The sequence below is a fragment of the Mustela lutreola genome, chromosome 2 (assembly GCF_030435805.1).
Source record: "Mustela lutreola isolate mMusLut2 chromosome 2, mMusLut2.pri, whole genome shotgun sequence".
NCBI lineage: Eukaryota > Metazoa > Chordata > Mammalia > Carnivora > Mustelidae > Mustela > Mustela lutreola.
Window position 1 is genome coordinate 157,851,684 of NC_081291.1, and position 21,289 is coordinate 157,872,972.

Here is a 21,289-nt window from a genome sequence, read left to right on the forward strand (position 1 = left end):
TTATTCACAGAGACCTGGCAGGCCAGAAAGAACTGGCATGATACATTCAGAGCACTAAATGAGAAAAACATGCAGCCAAGAATACTATAACCAGCTAGGCTATCACTGAAAATAGAAGGAGAGATTTAAAAGCTTCCAGGACAAACAAAAGCTAAAAGAATCTGTAAACACCAAACCTGCCCTACAGGAAATATTGAAAGCAGTCCTCGAAGCAAAGAGAAAGCCTAAAAAATAGTAGACTAGAAAGGAACAGAGACAATATACAATAACAGTCACCTTACAGAAAATACAATGGCACTAAATTCATATCTCTCAATAGTTACCCTGAATGTAAATGGGCTAAATGCCCCAATCAAAAGACACAGGGTATCAGAATGGATAAAAAAACAAAACCCATCAATATGCTGTCTACAAGAAACTAATTTTAGACACAAAGTCACCTCCAGATTTAAAGTGAGGGGGTGGAAAACAATTTACCATGCCAATGGACATCAAAAGAAAGCTGGGGTGGCAATCCTTATATCAGATAAATTAGATTTTAAGCCAAAGATTATAATAAGAGATAAGGAAGGACACTATAGCATACTCAGAGGGTCTGTCCAACAAGATCTAACAATTGTAAATATTTATGTCTCTAACACGAGAGCAGCCAACTATATAAACCAATTAATAACAAAATCAAAGAAACACATCGACAATAATACAATAATAGCAGGAAACTTTAATACCGTCTTCACTGAAATGGACAGATCATCTAAGCAAAAGATCGACAAGGAAATAAAAACCTTAAATGACACACTGGACCAGATGGACATCACAGATATGTTCAGAACATTCCATCTGAAAGCAACAGAATACACATTCTTCTCTAGTGCACATTGAACGTTCTCCAGAATAGATCACATCCTGGGTCACATCAGGTCTCAACCAGTACCAAAAGACTGGGATCATTCTCTGCATATTTTCAGACCAAAATGCTCTGAAGCTAGAACTCAATCACAAGATGAAATTTGGAGAGAACTCAAATACATGGAGGCTAAAGAGCATCCTACTAAAGAATGAATGGGTCAACCAGGAAATTAAAGAAGAATTGAAAAAAACTCAGGGAAACAAATGAAAATAAAAACACAACTGTTCAAAATCTGTGGGACACAGCAAAGGCAATCCTGAGAGGAAAATATATAGTGGTACAAGCCTTTCTCAAGGAACAAGAAAGGTCTCAAGTACACAACCTAATCCTATACCTAAAGGAGCTGGAGAAATAACAGCAAAAAAAGCCTAAACCCAGCAGAAGATAAATAATAAAGATCAGAGCAGAAATCAATGAAATAGAAACCAAAAGAACAGTAGAACAAATCAATGAAACTAGGAGCTGGTTCTTTGAAAGAATTAATAAGATTGATAAACCCCTGGCCAGACTTATCAAAAGGAAAAGAGAAAGGACCCAAATTCATAAAATCATGAATGAAAGAGGAGAGATCTCAACTAACACTAAAGAAATACAAATAATTATAAGAACATATTGTGTTCTTATATATACACCAGCAAATTAGACAATCTGGAAGAAAAGGATGAATTCCTTGAGACATATAAACTAGTCTCTACTGCACTGAACTGAACCACAACTGAACCAGGAAGAAATAGAAAACCTGAAAAGACCTATAACCAGTAAAGAGATTGAAGCAGTCATCAAAAAAATCTCCCAAAAAACAAGAGCCCAGAGCTAGATGGCTTCCCAAGGAAATTCTACCAAATATTTAAAGAAGAATTAATTCCCATTCTCCTGAAATTGCTCCAAAAAATAGAAATGGAAGGAAAACTTCCCAACTCATTTTATGAGGTCAGCAATACCTTGATCCCAAAACCAGACAAAGACCACATCAAAAAAGAGAATTACAGACCAATATCCCAAATGAACACAAATGCAAAAATTCTCACCAAAATACTAACCAATGGAATCCAACAGTACATTAAAAGGATTATTCACCATGACCACATGGGATCTATTCCTGGGCCGCAAGGTTGGTTCAACATCTGCTAATCAATCAATGTGATACAATACATTAATAAAAGAAAGAACAAGAACCATATGATACTCTCAATAGATAATGAAAAAGCTATTGACAAGGTACAGCATCCTTTCTTGATCAAAACTTCTCACAGTGTAGGCATAGAGGGTACATACTTCAATATCATCAAAGCCATTTACGAAAAACCCACAGCAAATATCATTCTCAATAGGAAAAAATTGAGAGCTTTTCTGCTAAGGTCAGGAGCAAAGCAGGGATGTCCACTATCACCACTGCTATTCAACATAATACTGGAAGTCCTAGCCTCGGCAATCAGAGAACAAAAAGAAATAAAAGGCATCCAAATTGGCAAAGAGGAAGACAAACTCTCACTCTTTGCAGATGATAAGATACTTTATGCAGAAAACCCAAAAGACTCTACTCCAAAACTGCTAGAACTCATACAGGAATCCAGGAAAGTGTCAGATATAGAAGAATGAGAAATTAAGGAGTCGATCCCATTTACAATTGCATCCCCAACCATAAGACACCTAGGAATAAACATAACCAAAGAGGCAAAGAATTCATACTCAGAAAACTATAGAATACTCATGAAAGAAATTGAGGAAGACACAAAGAAATGGAAAAATGTTCTAATCTCATGGATTGAAAGAACAAATATTGTGAAAATGTCTATGCTACCTAGAGCAACCTATACATTTAATGCAATCCCTATCAAAATACCATCAACTTTCTTCAAAGAAATGGAACAAATAATCCTAAAATTTATATGGAACCAGAGAAGACCCTGAATAGCCAGAAGAATGTTGAAAAAGAAAGCCAAAGTTGGTGGCATCATAATTCCAGGCTTTAAGCTCTATTACAAAGCTGTAATCATCAAGACTGGATGGTATAGGCACAAAAACAGACACATAGATCATTGGAACGGAGTAGAGAACTCAGAAATGGACCCTCAACTCTATGGTCAACTAATCTTCGACAAAACAGGAAAGAACATCCAGTGGAAAAAAGACAGTATCTTCAATAATGGTGTTGGGGAAATTGGACAGCTACAGACAGAAGAATGAAATTGAACCATTTCCTTACACCACATGTAAAAATAGACTAAAAATGGATGAAAGACCTCAGTGTGAGAAAGAAATCCATCAAAATCCTTGAGGAGAACACAGGCAGCAACTTCCTTGATCTCAGCCATAGCAACTTCTTCCTAGAAACCGCCAAAGGCAAGGGAAGCAAGGGCAAAAATGAACTATTGGGACTTCATCAAGATCAAAACCTTTTGCACAGCCAAGGAAATGGTCAATAGTCCCAAAAGACAACTGACAGAATGGGAGAAGATATTCGCAAATGACATATCAGATAAACGGCTAGTATCCAAAATCTATAAAGAACTTATCAAACTCAACACCCAAAGAACAAATAATCCAATCAAGAAATGGGCAGAAGACATGAATAGACATTTCTGCAAAGAAGACATCCAGATGGCCAACAGACACATGAGAAAGTGTTCCACATCACTCGGCATCAGGGAAATACAAATCAAAACCACAATGAAATACCACCTCATACCAGTCAGGAAGGCTATAATTAACAAGGCAGGAAATGACAGATGCTGGTGAGGATGCGAAGAAAGGGGAACACTCTTACCTTGTTGGTGGGAATGCAAGCTGGTGCAGCCACTCTGGAAAACAGCATGGAGGTTCCTCAAAAGTTGAATATAGAGCTACCCTATGACCCAGCAATCACACTACTGGGTATTTACCCTAAAGATACAAATGTAGTGGTCCGAAGGAGCGCATGCTCCTGAATGTTTATAGAAGCAATGTCCACAATAGCCAAACTATGGAAAAAACCTAGATGTCCATCAACAGATGAATGGATAAAGAAGAGGTGGTATATATATACAATAGGATACTATGCAGTCATGAAAAGAAATGAATTCTTGTCATTTACAACAATGTGGATGGAACTAGAGGGTATCATGCTAAGTGAAATAAATCAATCAGAGAAAGACAATTATCATATAATCTCTCTGATATGAGGAATTTGAGAGGCAAAGCAGGGTCATGGGGGGTAGTGAGGGAAAAACTGAAACAAGATGGGATTCAGAGAGAGACTCAATCTCACAAAATAAACTGAGGGTTCCTGGGGAGTAGGGGGTAGGGATAAGGTAGCTGGGTTATGGGCATTGTGGAGGGTGTGTGCTATGGTGAATGCTATGAAATGGATAAGCCTGATGATTCATAGACCTGTACCCCTGAGGCAAATAATACATTATATGTTAATAATAAATTAACTCAAAATGAATTGAAGACTTGAAATAGAAAACCTGAAACCATAAAACTCCTGGAATAAAATAAAGGCAGTAATTAGCTCCTAGACAATGGTCTTGGCAATGATTTTTTGGATACAATACCAGGACAAAAATAAACAAGTGGGACTACATCAAACTAAAAGCTTCTGTATAGCAAAGGAAACCAACCACAAAATAAATGGGAGAAAATATTTATAAATTACATATGTGATAAGGGGTCAATATCTAAAATATATAAAGAACTCATACAACTCAGTAACAAGATAAAAAACAATTACATTAAAAAATGGGCAGAGAGGGGTGCCTGGGTGGCTCAGTGGGTTAAGTCTCTGCCTTCGGCTCAGGTCATGATCCCAGCGTCCTGGGATCGAGCCCCATATAGGGCTCCCTACTTGGTGGGAAGCCTGCTTCTCCCTCTCCCACTCCCCCTGCTTGTATTCCCTCTCTCGCTATGTCTCTCTCTGTCAAATAAATAAATAAAATCTTTTAAAATTTAAAAAAAAAATAAAAAATGAGCAGAGAATTTGAAACGACATTTTTCAAAGGCCTACACATGGCCTACTGGTACATGAAAAGTTGCTAGGCATCACTAATTATCATAGAAATGCAAACCAGTACCACAGTGAGATATCAACTCATACCTGTTAGAATGGCTATTACCAAAAAGGCAAGAAATAACAAGTGTAGGATATGGAGGAAAGGGAACTCTTGTACACTATTAGTGTGACTATAAATTAGTATAGTTACAATAAAAACAGTATGGAGTTTTCTCAAGGAATTAATACTAGAACTTCTATACGATTCAGCATTTCTACTTCTAGGTATTTATTCAAAGGAAGTAAAGAAAGGACATCAATAGTTATGTCAGAGACACTAAAAATATGCCAATGAACTGGACAATATGAGTTTTCACAATCATTATTTATTTCAAAGAAACCAAATTTATTTGATCATATTCCACTTACCAGAATATTTAAGGAAATGTAATTGGTATTAATGTAACAAATAATAAAACAAAAATTAAGGATACATTCGTATAGCACCTGTTCTTGTCCCAATAGCCAAGATTTTCTGAACTGGATCAAAGGCTAATGCTGTGGGCTGATAAGGGAAACCATGCCGAACTGTCTGAAAGAGAGCAGATAGTAAAAATAGTCATCAAGGAAATAAAAATTAATACAATTAAAACTACAAGATACCATTGTCCAACTACCATAAGAGTAAAATAATTATTTTTAATTAAAAAAATAACTACTACCAAATGTTGGTAGGAATATAAAATGACACAAACACTTTGGAAAATTTCCTTGCCATTTTCTCTAACACTATTGGTCCTATGACTTATAAATTTCACTCTTAGGGGGGCACCTGGGTGGCTCAGAGGGTTAGAGTCTCTGCCTTCAGCTTGGGTCATGATCCCAGGGTCCTGGGATCAAGCCCCGCATCGGGCTCTCTCCTTGGTGGTGAGCCTGCTTCCTCCTCTCTCTCTCTCTGCCTCCCTCTCTGCCTACTTGCGATCTTTCTCTGTCAAATAAATAAATAAAAATCTTTAAAAATAATAAAAATATAAATAAATAAATAAATAAATAAATTTCACTCTTAGGTATGCATCCCAGAAAATAACATATGGCCACATAAAAATCTGTTTAAGTATGTCCCTAATAGCTATATACTTAACGACCTAGAAACAGTCCAGCTGTCTAACAAGAGAATCAAAACCAAAAATGTGCTATACTCATACAATAAATTACCACTCACCAGTTGAAATACAATAAACAGTAATGATAGGTGCAACATGGATGATTCTCAAAAACGTTATGCTAAATAAAAGAAGTAATATACAAAACAGTGCATACAGTATAATTATATTAGAATTTGAACAAGCAAAACTAACCTATGGTGAAAAAGAAAATCACAGCAGTGGTTGACTTGAGGAGAACTCACTGAAAGGGGGAGTATGAGTAAAGGTAATATTCTATATTTTAATAAAGGTGGATTACACAAGTGTATACACTGGTTAAAAACTCATCTAATTGTACAATAAAATTGATGATTTTTCTGTGTGTAAACTAAATGTCAAAAAAAGATAAGAAAATAGTATTATAAACAAATATTGAACTCCAGTTAATGATATGTATATTGAGTTTTTAAGACGTAAAGTCTACTGACATCTGCAACTTAATTCAAAATGCATCCATAGAAGTATTATGGTTCATAGATGGATAGACATACATTATAAAGTAAATATAGCAAAATGATAATTGTAAAATCTACATTCTGATTATGCATGTATATATGTGTGTATACACATAGATACATGAATGCTAATAGTATAGCTTTTCAATTCCTCTGTGTGTTTGAAACTTTCATAGTCATACAATGGGGAAAACAAGAAAAGAAAAATACAGAGTTAATAATATCATAAAGGTGACAAGATGAACAAGAATATGTAATAATATACAGGAATAATTTCAACATGAAATATAACTTTTCAAAGAAATAGAGGACTCACATGGGTCAGAAAAAATAGATTCTGGAAGGAGCTGGGGAACACAGCAGGGTAGAAAGACCCTGAGCTCACACCATCTATGTTTATAACTTGGTATCATTCACATCCAAGTAGATTAAACCCTCCAATCTGAAGAAGGACAAAACAAACTCCACAACTAAAAACAGAGAAAAAGCTGCATCTGAAAGTTTAGGAAAGACAAAAAGGCAGAGGAAGCTGTCTGCAAGAGGAGAGGAACTAGCATATGCAGAGAGCAGAAAAATGGTCCTTAGGACCAGCATACAAGGGGCAGACTTATCCTCACGTTTGACTTTGAAAATGAGAGGGGCTGAATTCCATGAGTTTGTATAACTTGGAGCCTGGAGCTTTAAAAGTCAGCTGAGAGCACTGGGCTAGCCACAAAGGCAAGTGATAGCCAGGTCACTGCCGTTAAAGAGACAACAGCCTACCTGGAGAGGAAGCACAAAAATGGCAATTTACACAAAACCAGGGGCTAATGGGAGACAGATTTATTCATACTGATTCAGAATGTGTTCAGCAACTTCTCTGAAAAAGAGGGAGCTGGCAGGCACCATCTTCCTCCCCTGTTCCCCAGCATAAACAGAGGGTCATCTACAGGAGTCAGGCTATACAGGCATTTGCTACCTAAACTGCTAGCAGTGTGCCATGAGTTCCTCTGAGGATTCACCTACTCCAAGCCAGCTAGCTTTGGCCCTGGGCTCAGTGCCAATTTTGTGAAAGCTGCCAATGGGCCCATTGCAGCCACTGCTGCACACTGCACCCAACCAGTGCATAGTCCCCAGCCATGTGCCCTCAGCCACCAGGGGAATGTAGCCCTCAGTTTCCACAGAACTTCAGGGGATCTGGCATAGGACTAGCGGCCCTGCACAAATTTGCTAACAGCGTTGTCCCATTCACAAATTCCCTCAAAGCCACATCCCCTCAGAGTTGGCCTGCCTGGGTCCCATCAACACCACTGAGAGCAAGTACAGCCCATAATAGGCAAAGCATCAGTCTGGCAACTGCACTGAAAAGAAAAGCAACTCAGACACAAAATCAGGACATAAGCAACACACATAACACTTCTCCTGAAGTGGCAGATTCTGGTGAACAGGGAACACTACACACCAGGGCACTGTAGGACTTCTTCTTCATAAAGTCACTTTGGTTCAAAAACAGAGAACATTTCCAACTTTCTTAACACAGAGAAACAAACACAGAAAGGAAAAAAAAAAAATGAGACAGAGAAATTTATCCCAAATGGAAGAAGAGGAGCAGGCCACACCTAGAGGTCTAAGCAAAAGGGATGTAAGTAAAATGCCTCAAAGAGAATTTAAAGCAATGAATCATAGATACTCCTGGACTTAAGGAAAGAGTGGAAGACATGAGTGAGACCCATAACACAGAGATAAAAAATAGCACAGCAGAGATAAAGGGCTCAATAAACAAAATAAAAAACATGCTTAATGGAATGAATAGCAAAAGAACCAAAGGAATGAATTAGTGACCTAGACAACAGAGTAATGGAAAGTAATCAAGTTGAACAAAAGATAGAAAAAGGAATTGTGCAAAATGAAACTAGATTTATGGAATTCAGTAACTCCATCAAAAGTAATAACATTCATATTATATGAGTCTCAGAGCAAAAAGAGAGAAAAAATGGGGACAGAAAATTTATTTAAAGAAATAATAGCTGAAAACTCCCCTAAACTGGGGATGGAAACAGATATCCAGATCCAGAAGCACGGAGAACTCTCATCAAAATCAAAAAAGGAAGTCCACAGGAGTGCCTAAATGGCACAGTTAGTTAAATGTCTAGGTGTCTACTCCTGATTTTGGCTCAGATCATAATCTCAGGGTTGTGAGATTGAGCCCCATGTCAGGCTCCACATTGGGCATGGATTCTGCTTGGGATTCTCCCTCTCCCTCTTTCCCTCCCCAACATTCATATTCTCTCTCTCTCTCTTAAAAAAAAAAAAAAAAAAAAAAAAAAAGGAAAAAGAAAAAAAAAGGAGGCTAAAAGCAGCAAGACAAAAGAAAATAGTAATGTACAAAGGAAAACCCACAGAGCTAGCAAGAGATTTTTCACCAAATACTTTGCAATCCAAAAGGGAAAAGAATTATATATTCAAAGTGCTGAATGGGAGAAATCTACACCTAAGAATACTCTACTGCAAGGGTATCATTCAGAATAGGAGAGAATAAGAGTTTTCCAGACAAACAAAAAACTAAAGGAGTTCATGTCCACTAAACCAGCCCTGCAAGAAGTATTAAAGAGGACCATGAGTGGAAAAGGAAGATCAAAACTGACAGTATGATGGTAGGAAACACAAAAGCAATAAAAATGAATATTTCTGTAAAAAATCAGTCAATAAACTCACAAAATAAAAGAATACAAAATATAACATCATATATGTAAAACCCTGGGGATAAGAATAGTAAAGAATGGGTTCAAACTTAAATGACCATCCACTTAATATAGACTGCTATACATAGAAAGGTTATACACAAACCTTATGGTAACCATGTATCAAAAACAACAAATAAATGTGCAAAAATTAAAAGGAAGTAATCCAAATATATCACTAAAGAAAATCAGCAAAACATGAAAGACAGAAAGACAAGGATCAAAGAAAATCTTTAGAAACAGCCATAAAAGAAAAAGTAAAATGATAATAAATACATATCTATCAATAATAACTCAGAGTAAATGGACTAATAAATGTTCCATTTATGAAATGGATAAAAACAACAATAGATAAAAACAATAAGACACATCTATATGCTACCTATAAGAGACTTGTTCCAGACCTAAAGACCCCTGCAAATTGAAAGTAAGTGTATGGAGAAATATCTATCATACAAATGGATGTCAAAAGAAAACTGGAGTACCAATACTTACATTAGACAAAATGGACTTTAAAACAAAGACTGAAAAGAGACAAAAAGGACACTATCATTATAAAGAGGACAAACCAACAAGAAGATCTAACAATTGTAAATATTTACATACCCAAAATAAGACCACCCAAATACATAAGGCAGTTAATAACAAACATATAAAGGAACTCATTGATAATATAATAGTAGAAGAACTCAAACCCCAAGTTAGATCAGCAAGGAAACAATGGTTTTGAATGACATTCTGGATCAGATGGACTTAACAGATTTATTCAGAACATTACTCCCTAAAACAATAAAATATATAGTCTTTCCAAGTGCACATGGGACATTCTTCAGAATAAATCACATACTAGCCCACACAACCAGCCTCAAAAAATTCAACAAGACTGAAGTCATACCAGGCATCACTATGAAACTAGAAGTCAACCACAAGAAAAATCTGGAAAGATCACAAATACATAGAGGTTAAATAACATGTTACTAGAAAATGAATGGGTCCACCAGGAAATAAAAGAAGAAATTTTAAAAGTACATGGAAACAAATGAAAATACAACAATCCAAAAACTTTGGGATGCAGCCAAAGTGGCTACAGAGGGAAGTTTATAGCAATACCACTTACTTAAACAAGAAAAGTCTCAAACAACATAAACTTATGCCTAAGGAGCTAGAAAAAGAATGATAAACAAAATCCAAAACCAGCAGAAGAAAGGATTAGAGTGGAAATAAATGATACAGAAGTTTTTGAAAAAACAATTGAACAGATCAATGACATTAGGAGCTCATTCTTTGAATAAATCAATAAAATTATTAAACCTCTAACCACATATATCAAGATAAGGAGACTCAAATAGAATCACAAATGAAAGATGAGACCAAATAACAAATACCACAGAAATGCAAACAATTATAAGAAAATATTATGATAAACTATATGCTAACAGGTTGGACAACCAAAAAAAAAAAGGATACATTCCTAGAAAAATATAAATTACCAAAACTGAAACAGGAAGAAACAGAAAATTCAAACAAACCAATAACCAGCAAATAAACTGAATCAGTAATCAAAAAACTCCCAACAAACAGAAGTTCAGGGCCAGATGGCTTAACAGGTAAATTCTACCAAGCATTTAAAGAAGAGTTAACATCTGTCCTTCTCAAACTATTCCAAGAAGTAGAAGAGGAAGGAAAACTTCCAAATTATTTTATGAGGCCAGCATTACTCTAATACCAAAGCAGATAAAGACTTCACTGAAAGGCGAACTACAGTCCAATATCCCTGATGAACATGGATGCAGAAATTCTCAATAAAATACTAGTAGGCCAAATCCGACAGTACATTAAAAGAATCATTCACCATAATCAAGCGGGATTTTTTCCTGGGTTGCAAGAGTGGTTCAGTATTTGCAAATCAATCAATAAATCACATCAGTAACAGGAAGGGTAAGAACCATGTGATCCTCTCAATAGATGAAGAAAAGGCATTTGACAACGTACAGCAACCATTCATGATAAAAACCCTCAACAAAGGTTTATAGAGAACATACCTCAACATAGTAAAGGCATTATATGAAAAATCCACAGCTAACATTCTCAATAAGGAAAAGCAACCTTTTCCCCTAAGGTCAGGAATAAGTCAAGGATGCCTACTCTCACACTTTATTTAACATAATACTGAAGTCCTAGCCATAGTAATTAGACAACAAAAAGGAATAAAAGGCATCCAAATTGGTAAGGAAGAAATTAAACTTTTCCTATTTGCAGATGACATGATACTCTATACAGAAAACCCAAAAGACTCCACCAAAAAAACTGCTAGAACTGATAAACGAATTCAGTAAAGCTGCAGGATAAAAAATCAATGTGCAGAAATCTGTTGTATTTTGATACACCAATAATGAAGCCACAGAAAGAGAAATTAAGAAAATAGTCCCATTAACAATTGTACCAAAAATAATAGACACCTAGGAATATATATATAAATGACCAATAAGCATATGACACCACCATTAATAAATCATATTCACAATGAGATACAACTGTATAGTCTCTAGGATGACTATAATAAAAATGATGGATGCTAACACATGTTGACAAAGATGTGAAGAAACTGGAGCCCTAATACATTGCTGGTGGGAATATAAAAATGTGTGTAAAATCTTGGGAAAACAGCTTTGCAGTTCTTCAAAATGTGAAATATAGTGTTACCTATTATCTAAGGCTATATAACTAAGAACAATGAAAAAAGAAATCCACACAAAACTTTAATACAAATGTTCATAGCAGCATTATTCATAATAGCCACAAAATAGAAACAACTCAAATATGCATCAACTGATGAAAAGATAAATAAAATACAGTATAGACACACAGTGGAATATTATTCATTAATAAAAAGAATGAAGTACAGATGCATGCTACAATAGGGATGTACCTGGAAAATGTTATGCTATCTGAAAGAAGCCAGTCACATATTGATTCCATTGAATAGAATGAACGGAATAGGAAAATCTATAGATACATATACATTACATGTCTGGCTGCCTAGGCATGGGGGATAGAGGCTCTGGATAATGTTGACTGCTAAAGGGTATAGGCAACCATTTTGGGGGTGGTAAAATGTTCTAAAATTGACTATGGTAGTGCTGCACAACTCTCTAAATATACTGAAAAACAATGAAATGTACACTTTAAATAGGTAAAATGTATAGTAGGTGAATTATATCTTAATTTGAAGAAAAAGAATATTATTTCCCCCAAGAATATAAAATATTCTGATATTGTATCATTAGATAAATTGTGCTGTAAGACATTAGATCAGTTGGGGAATCTGGTTGATTTCAAAAGAATTAAGGCTATCAATCAGAATGACAAAATGCAGTAAAAATAAATGTAGCAGGAGAAAAATGCAGAACAGAGTCTGAAGACAACCATGTCAAGGTAACAAATTCACAGTTTTAGACAGTGCCAAGAAGGATTGTTGAAATACTATAGTTTATGCTCAGTTGGTAAAATAAGATGACAGCAATGCTGATAAAAAATAAAACAAGGTTTTTAAATACCTAATTTTTCTTAATGTCATTTTACTTCTCTTGTTTTCTTTCATTTTACTCTCTGTATTAGTCTGTTTAGGCTGATATAGCAAAATATCATACACTGGGTGTCCTAAGATATTTCTCACAGTTCTGGAACCTGGGAAGTCAAGATCAAGTCATTTGCCAATTCAGTTCCTTCTTGGCTTGCAGAAGGCCACCTTCTCACTCATCTTCACATGATGGGGAGAGAGCAATCTCTCTTTTTCTTTTGTAAAAAGTCACTAACCCATTATGAGGGCCTCACGCTTCTCACCTCATCCAAACTTAATTAACTACCAATTTCCCCTTCCCAAATATCAATACATTGGGGGTTAAGATTTCAAAATACATATTTTAGGGAGACAAAATTCAGTCCATAGCATTCTCCCTTGACATTATTATAAGGGATGACATGAGGTGGTCAACTGTGCCAACAGTTCTATAAATCTCTCTAGATACTTGAAGCAAAGAAAGATATACTATAGAATGGTTGCAAATATGTGGAAAGTTTTGGTTCTATTACCCTAAGTTAAGGAAACTGCTACCACCTCTGAGATGAAAGAAAATATTCTGTATTCACTGCTGACACTGCAAGAGGCACTACCAGAGACAACACTTTTATTTTCTCCTTGTCTTTAAATCTGGAATAAGTGCCTCCCATTGGCTGAATTTAACCAGAACCCAGCTAGCAAGGAATTCGAACATCTCTGCTCTGGTTTTAGTTTAGTTTAAATTTTAATTTCCTTAATGTATAAATAAGAACACAGAAGGACCAGTGTGGAACTGAAAGCAGTATGAGACAAAGCAGAATTCATAACTTGCCTGATTGACTAAGGCTGAATACTATTATAATATTTCAAAACAGCCTCATAACCACCTGTGATAGATACTCTGTGGCTCCCCAATATATTCTTTTCTCCCTTTTCTACAGTAATAAAATCTTGAGTTCAGCACATAGCAATCTAGTTCATACTATATTTTTCAGGCTCCACAGAAGATGAGATTAGATTCTGAAAAAGTAATGAGAACAAAAATTATATGAAGCCTTTAAAGTAAAGCAAATACTTCTTTTTTTCTCACTGTCCTACTAACTAGAAAATGTATTCAATGGCAAGAGTTGGATCAGCCATCTTAGAACATGAAACGGAAGCTGTAGGTTAAGGATAACACAGTAACAAGATAGAAAGGTGTTTCATAACAGAAAAGAGGTTTGTTGGGTTCTTGATACCATATAGTCATTGAATCAGTCCTGTATTTAAGCTTAGATTTCATGAAAGAGAAAGAAATTTCTACATTTAAAAAAAAATTATTTATTTATTTGACACAGAGAGAGAGAAAGAGAGAGCACGCACCCAAGCAGGCAGAGCAGCAGACAGAGGGAGAGGGAGAAGCAGACTCCCCACTGAGCAGGGCTCAATCCCAAGTCCCCAGGATCATGACCTGAGCCAAAGGCAGATGCTTCACCAACTGAGCCACCCAGGCACGCCAAACTCTTACATTTTAAAACACAGCTACTGTGGTCTATTAAAACATCTTAACTGGTATCCTTATACCCACCTCAACCATCTTAACTGGTATCCTTATACCCACCTCAACCATTCCTAAAAGTAAATATTCACTAGACCATCAAGTTAATTTATGAGACATGTTCCCTAGTCTTGATTATTATTCCAAAAAAAGAAAGCTTTTGATTCTATACTAAAATAACTCCAGCTCTCTACCATATTGATTTTTCATGCCTATATTTATCATTTTTATATACTACTGATAGGCCAAAACCACCATTTCCATAACCTGAGCATAGAATTCCTAGAATCACGCACCAGGTTTCATCTAGTAAAACAAAAGTGACTATTAGAAATTCCCAGATATTCGATGCTGTTTGAAAGTTCACATATGCCACTTTACTTTTACAAAAGACCTACATTAATACCTGTTTTTGCCAAGCAAAAGAAATGTGAAAAGGATTTTCATTTTTACCAAAAAAAGGTAAAAAGTGAAAATAGAGTTGAGTGATTGTTTTGCAGCCAGCCATTATAGGGGCTATAAACATGCTATAAGCAGGAAGAGTGGAATGAATCATTGAACATTACATCAAAAACTAATGATGTACTATACAGTGGTTAATGGAACATAATGAAAAAATTAATTCATTCATTTAAAAAAAGAGTAGGGCCGAGGAGGAGTCAAGATGGCGGAGAAGTAGCAAGCTGAGACTGCTTCAGCTAGCCGGAGATCAGCTAGATAGCTTATCTAAAGATTGCAAACACCTGAAAATCCATCGGCAGTTCGAAGAGAAGAAGAACAGCAATTCTGGAAACAGAAAAACAACCACTTTCTGAAAGGTAGGACCGGCGGAGAAGTGAATCCAAAGCGACGGGAAGATAGACCCCGGGGGGAGGGGCCGGCTCCCGGAAAGCGGCGGAGCAACCGCGCACAAAATCAGGACTTTTAAAAGTCTGTTCTGCTGAGGGACATCGCTCCAGAGGCTAAACCGGGGCGAAGCCCACGCGGGGTCAGCGTGGCCTCAGGTCCCGCAGGGTCACAGAAGGATCGGGGGTGTCTGAGTGTCGCAGAGCTTGCGGGTATTGGAACGGGAAAGCCGGCTACAGAGACAGAGCCGACAGTAAGCTCGCAGCTCCGTGTTACCTTGAACCGATCCCAGGCTCGGTGAGCTCGGAGCGCGGCCGGAGGTCAGGCAGACGGGAGTAACTGGGCGCTGTTCTCTGAGGGCGCACTGAGGAGTGGGGCCCTGGGCTCTCGGCTCCTCCGGGCTGGAGACCAGGAGGCCGCCATTTGTATTCCCGTCCTCCGGAACTCTACGGAAAGCGCTCAGGGAACAAAAGCTCCTGAAAGCAAACCCAAGCGGGTTACTCACCCCGGCCCCGGGTAAGGGCGGTGTAATTCCGCCTGGGGCAAAGACACTTGAGAATCACTACAACAGGCCCCTCCCCCAGAAGATCAACAAGAAATCCAGCCGAGACCAAGTTCACCTACCAAGGAGTGCGGTTTCAATACCAAGGAGAGCAGCAGAATTCCAGAGGAGGAGAAAGCCAAGCACGGAACTCATGGCTTTTTTCCTGTGATTTTTTTTAGTCTTGCAGTTAATTTAATTTTTTCTTTTTCATTTTTTTTTTTTCTCGCCTTCGGGTAAAATTTTTTTTTTTAACTGTTACCTTTTTCTTTTTTAACGATTTTTTACTAGTTTATCTAATATATATATATATTTTTTTTTTACATTTTTCTTAGGTGTTTTCTTTTTTTAAAAAAATTCTTTTCTTTTCTTTTCTTTTTTTTTTTTTTCTTTTTTCTTTCTTCCTTTTTGAACCTCTTTTTATCCCCTTTCTCCCCACTCACGATTTTGGATCTCTTCTAATTTGGCTAAAGCATATTTTCCTGGGGTTGTTGCCACCCTTTTAGTATTTTACTTGCCCCTTCATTTACTCTTATCTGGACAAAATGACAAGACGTAAAAATTCACCACAAAAAAAAGAACAAAAGGCAGTACCGAAGGCTAGGGACCTAATCAATACAGACATCGGTAATATGTCAGATCTAGAGTTCAGAATGACAATTCTCAAGGTTCTAGCCGGGCTCGAAAAAGGCATGGAAGATATTAGAGAAACCCTCTCGAGAGATATAAAAGCCCTTTCTGGAGAAATAAAAGAACTAAAATCTAACCAAGTTGAAATCAAAAAAGCTATTAATGAGGTGCAATCAAAAATGGAGGCTCTCACTGCTAGGATAAATGAGGCAGAAGAAAGAATTAGTGATATAGAAGACCAAATGACAGAGAATAAAGAAGCTGATCAAAAGAGGGACAAACAGCTACGGGACCACGAGGGGAGAATTCGAGAAATAAGTGACACCATAAGACGAAACAACATTAGAATAATTGGGATTCCAGAAGAAGAAGAAAGTGAGAGGGGAGCAGAAGGTATACTGGAGAGAATTATTGGGGAGAATTTCCCCAATATGGCAAAGGGAACAAGCATCAAAATTCAGGAGGTTCAGAGAATGCCCCTCAAAATCAATAAGAATAGGCCCACACCCCGTCACCTAATAGTAAAATTTACAAGTCTCAATGACAAAGAGAAAATCCTGAAAGCAGCCCGGGAAAAGAAGTCTGTAACATACAATGGTAAAAATATTAGATTGGCAGCTGACTTATCCACAGAGACCTGGCAGGCCAGAAAGAGCTGGCATGATATTTTCAGAGCACTAAACGAGAAAAACATGCAGCCAAGAATACTATATCCAGCTAGGCTATCATTGAAAATAGAAGGAGAGATTAAAAGCTTCCAGGACAAACAACAACTGAAAGAATTTGCAAATACCAAACCAGCTCTACAGGAAATCTTGAAAGGGGTCCTCTAAGCAAAGAGAGAGCCTACAAGTGGTAGATCAGAAAGGAACAGAGACCATATACAGTAACATTCACCTTACAGGCAATACAATGGCACTAAATTCATATCTCTCAATAGTTACCCTGAATGTGAATGGGCTAAATGCCCCTGTCAAAAGACACAGGGTATCAGAATGGATAAAAAAACAAAACCCATCTATATGTTGCCTCCAAGAAACTCATTTTAAGCCCGAAGACACCTCCAGATTTAAAGTGAGGGGGTGGAAAAGAATTTACCATGCTAATGGACATCAGAAGAAAGCAGGAGTGGCAATCCTTATATCAGATCAATTAGATTTTAAGCCAAAGACTATAATAAGAGATGAGGAAGGACACTATATCATACTCAAAGGGTCTGTCCAACAAGAAGATTTAACAATTTTAAATATCTATGCCCCCAATGTGGGAGCAGCCAACTATATAAACCAATTAATAACAAAATCAAAGAAACACATCAACAATAATACAATAATAGTAGGGGACTTTAACACTCCCCTCACTGAAATGGACAGGTCATCCAAGCAAAAGATCAGCAAGGAAATAAAGGCCTTAAATGACACACTGGACCAGATGGACATCACAGATATATTCAGAATATTTCATCCCAAAGCAACAGAATACACATTCTTCTCTAGTGCACATGGAACATTCTCCAGAATAGATCACATCCTCGGTCCTAAATCAGGACTCAACCGGTATCAAAAGATTGGGATCATTCCCTGCATATTTTCAGACCACAATGCTCTAAAGCTAGAACTCAACCACAAAAGGAAGTTTGGAAAGAACCCAAATACATGGAGACTAAACAGTATCCTTCTAAAGAATGAATGGGTCAACCGGGAAATTAAAGAAGAATTGAAAAAAATCATGGAAACAAATGATAATGAAAATACAACGGTTCAAAATCTGTGGGACACAACAAAGGCAGTCCTGAGAGGAAAATATATAGCGGTACAAGCCTTTCTCAAGAAACAAGAAAGGTCTCAGGTACACAACCTAACCCTACACCTAAAGGAGCTGGAGAAAGAACAAGAAAGAAACCCTAAGCCCAGCAGGAGAAGAGAAATCATAAAGATCAGAGCAGAAATCAATGAAATAGAAACCAAAAAAACAATAGAACAAATCAACGAAACTAGGAGCTGGTTCTTTGAAAGAATTAATAAAATTGATAAACCCCTGGCCCGACTTATCAAAAAGAAAAGAGAAAGGACCCAAATAAATAAAATCATGAATGAAAGAGGAGAGATCACAACTAACACCAAAGAAATACAAACTATTATAAGAACATACTATGAGCAACTCTACGGCAATAAATTTGACAATCTGGAAGAAATGGATGCATTCCTAGAAACATATAAACTACCACAACTGAACCATGAAGAAATAGAAAGCCTGAACAGACCCATAACCAGTAAGGAGATTGAAACAGTCATTAAAAATCTCCAAACAAACAAAAGCCCAGGGCCAGACGGCTTCCCGGGGGAATTCTACCAAACATTTAAAGAAGAACTAATTCCTATTCTCCTGAAACTGTTCCAAAAAATAGAAATGGAAGGAAAACTTCCAAACTCATTTTATGAGGCCAGCATCACCTTGATCCCAAAACCAGACAAGGATCCCACCAAAAAAGAGAGCTATAGACCGATATCCTTGATGAACACAGATGCGAAAATACTCAACAAAATACTAGCAATAGGATTCAACAGTACATTAAAAAGATTATTCACCACGACCAAGTGGGATTTATTCCAGGGCTGCAAGGTTGGTTCAACATCCGCAAATCAGTCAATGTGATACAACACATCAATAAAAGTAAGAACAAGAACCATATGATACTCTCAATAGATGCTGAAAAAGCATTTGACAAAGTACAACATCCCTTCCTGATCAAAACTCTTCAAAGTGTAGGGATAGAGGGCACATACCTCAATATCATCAAAGCCATCTATGAAAAACCCACCGCAAATATCATTCTCAATGGAGAAAAACTGAAAGCTTTTCCGCTAAGGTCAGGAACACGGCAGGGATGTCCATTATCACCACTGCTATTCAACATCGTACTAGAGGTCCTAGCCTCAGCAATCAGACAACAAAAGGAAATTAAAGGCATCCAAATCGGCAAAGAAGAAGTCAAATTATCACTCTTCGCAGATGATATGATACTATATGTGGAAAACCCAAAAGACTCCACTCCAAAACTGCTAGAACTTATACAGGAATTCAGTAAAGTGTCAGGATATAAAATCAATGCACAGAAATCAGTTGCATTTCTCTACACCAACAGCAAGACAGAAGAAAGAGATATTAAGGAGTCAATCCCATTTACAATTGCATCCAAAACCATAAGATACCTAGGAATAAACCTAACCAAAGAGACACAGAATCTATACTCAGAAAACTATAAAGTACTCATGAAAGAAATTGAGGAAGACACAAAGAAATGGAAAAATGTTCCATGCTCCTGGATTGGAAGAATAAATATTGTGAAAATGTCTATGCTACCTAAAGCAATCTACACATTTAATGCAATTCCTATCAAAGTACCATCCATCTTTTTCAAAGAAATGGAACAAATAATTCTAAAATTTATATGGAACCAGAAAAGACCTCGAATAGCCAAAGAGATATTGAAAAAGAAAGCCAACGTTGGTGGCATCACAATTCCGGACTTCAAGCTCTATTACAAAGCTGTCATCATCAAGACAGCATGGTACTGGCACAAAAACAGACACATAGATCAATGGAACAGAATAGAGAGCCCAGAAATAGACCCTCAACTCTATGGTCAACTAATCTTCGACAAAACAGGAAAGAATGTCCAATGGAAAAAAGACAGCCTTTTCAATAAATGGTGCTGGGAAAATTGGACAGCCACATGCAGAAAAATGAAATTGGACCATTTCCTTACACCACACACAAAAATAGACTCAAAATGGATGAAGGACCTCAATGTACGAAAGGAATCCATCAAAATCCTTGAGGAGAATACGGGCAGCAACCTCTTCGACCTCTTCCGCAGCAACATCTTCCTAGGAACAACGCAAAAGGCAAGGGAAGCAAGGGAAAAAATGAACTACTGGGATTTCATCAAGATCAAAAGCTTTTGCACAGCAAAGTAAACAGTTAACAAAATCAAAAGACAACTGACAGAATGGGAGAAGATATTTGCAAACGACATATCAGATAAAGGACTAGTGTCCAGAATCTATAAAGAACTTAGCAAACTCAACACCCAAAGAACAAATAATCCAATCAAGAAATGGGCAGAGGACATGAACAGACATTTCTGCAAAGAAGACATCCAGATGGCGAACAGACACATGAAAAAGTGCTCCATATCACTCGGCATCAGGGAAATACAAATCAAAACCACAATGAGATATCACCTCACACCAGTCAGAATGGCTAAAATCAACAAGTCAGGAAATGACAGATGCTGGCGAGGATGCGGAGAAAGGGGAACCCTCCTACACTGTTGGTGGGAATGCAAGCTGGTGCAGCCACTCTGGAAAACAGCATGGAGGTTCCTCAAAATGTTGAAAATAGAACTGCCCTATGACCCAGCAATTGCACTATTGGGTATTTACCCTAAAGATACAAATGTAGTGATCCAAAGGAGCACATGCACCCGAATGTTTATAGCAGCAATGTCCACAATAGCCAAACTATGGAAAGAACCTAGATGTCCATCAACAGATGAATGGATCAAGAAGATGTGGTATATATACACAATGGAATACTATGCAGCCATCAAAAGAAATGAAATCTTGCCATTTGCAACAACGTGGATGGAACTAGAGCATATCATGCTTAGCGAAATAAGTCAAGCAGAGAAAGACAACTATCATATGATCTCCCTGATATGAGGAAGTGGTGATGCAACATGGAGGCTTAAGTGGGTAGAAGAATAAATGAAACAAGATGGGATTGGGAGGGAGACAAACCATAAGTGACTCTTAATCTCACAAAACAAACTGAGGGTTGCCGGGGGGAGGGGGTTGGGGAGAAGGGGGTGGGATTATGGACATTGGGGAGGGTATGTGATTTGGTGAGTG

General features: G+C 37.2%; 1 protein-coding gene across 5 annotated transcripts in view; it reads right to left on the bottom strand.

Annotated features, from left to right (window-relative positions):
- The window catches only part of STXBP5L (syntaxin binding protein 5L), a 459,224-nt gene that overhangs the window by 367,752 nt on the left and 70,183 nt on the right, over positions 1-21,289 (bottom strand). For all 5 annotated transcript variants that reach the window (XM_059163941.1, XM_059163939.1, XM_059163940.1 and 2 more), the window contains exon 3: positions 5,375-5,472. In XM_059163941.1, the coding sequence (XP_059019924.1) occupies positions 5,375-5,472 (98 nt within the window). The remainder of the gene's footprint in view (positions 1-5,374; positions 5,473-21,289) is intronic.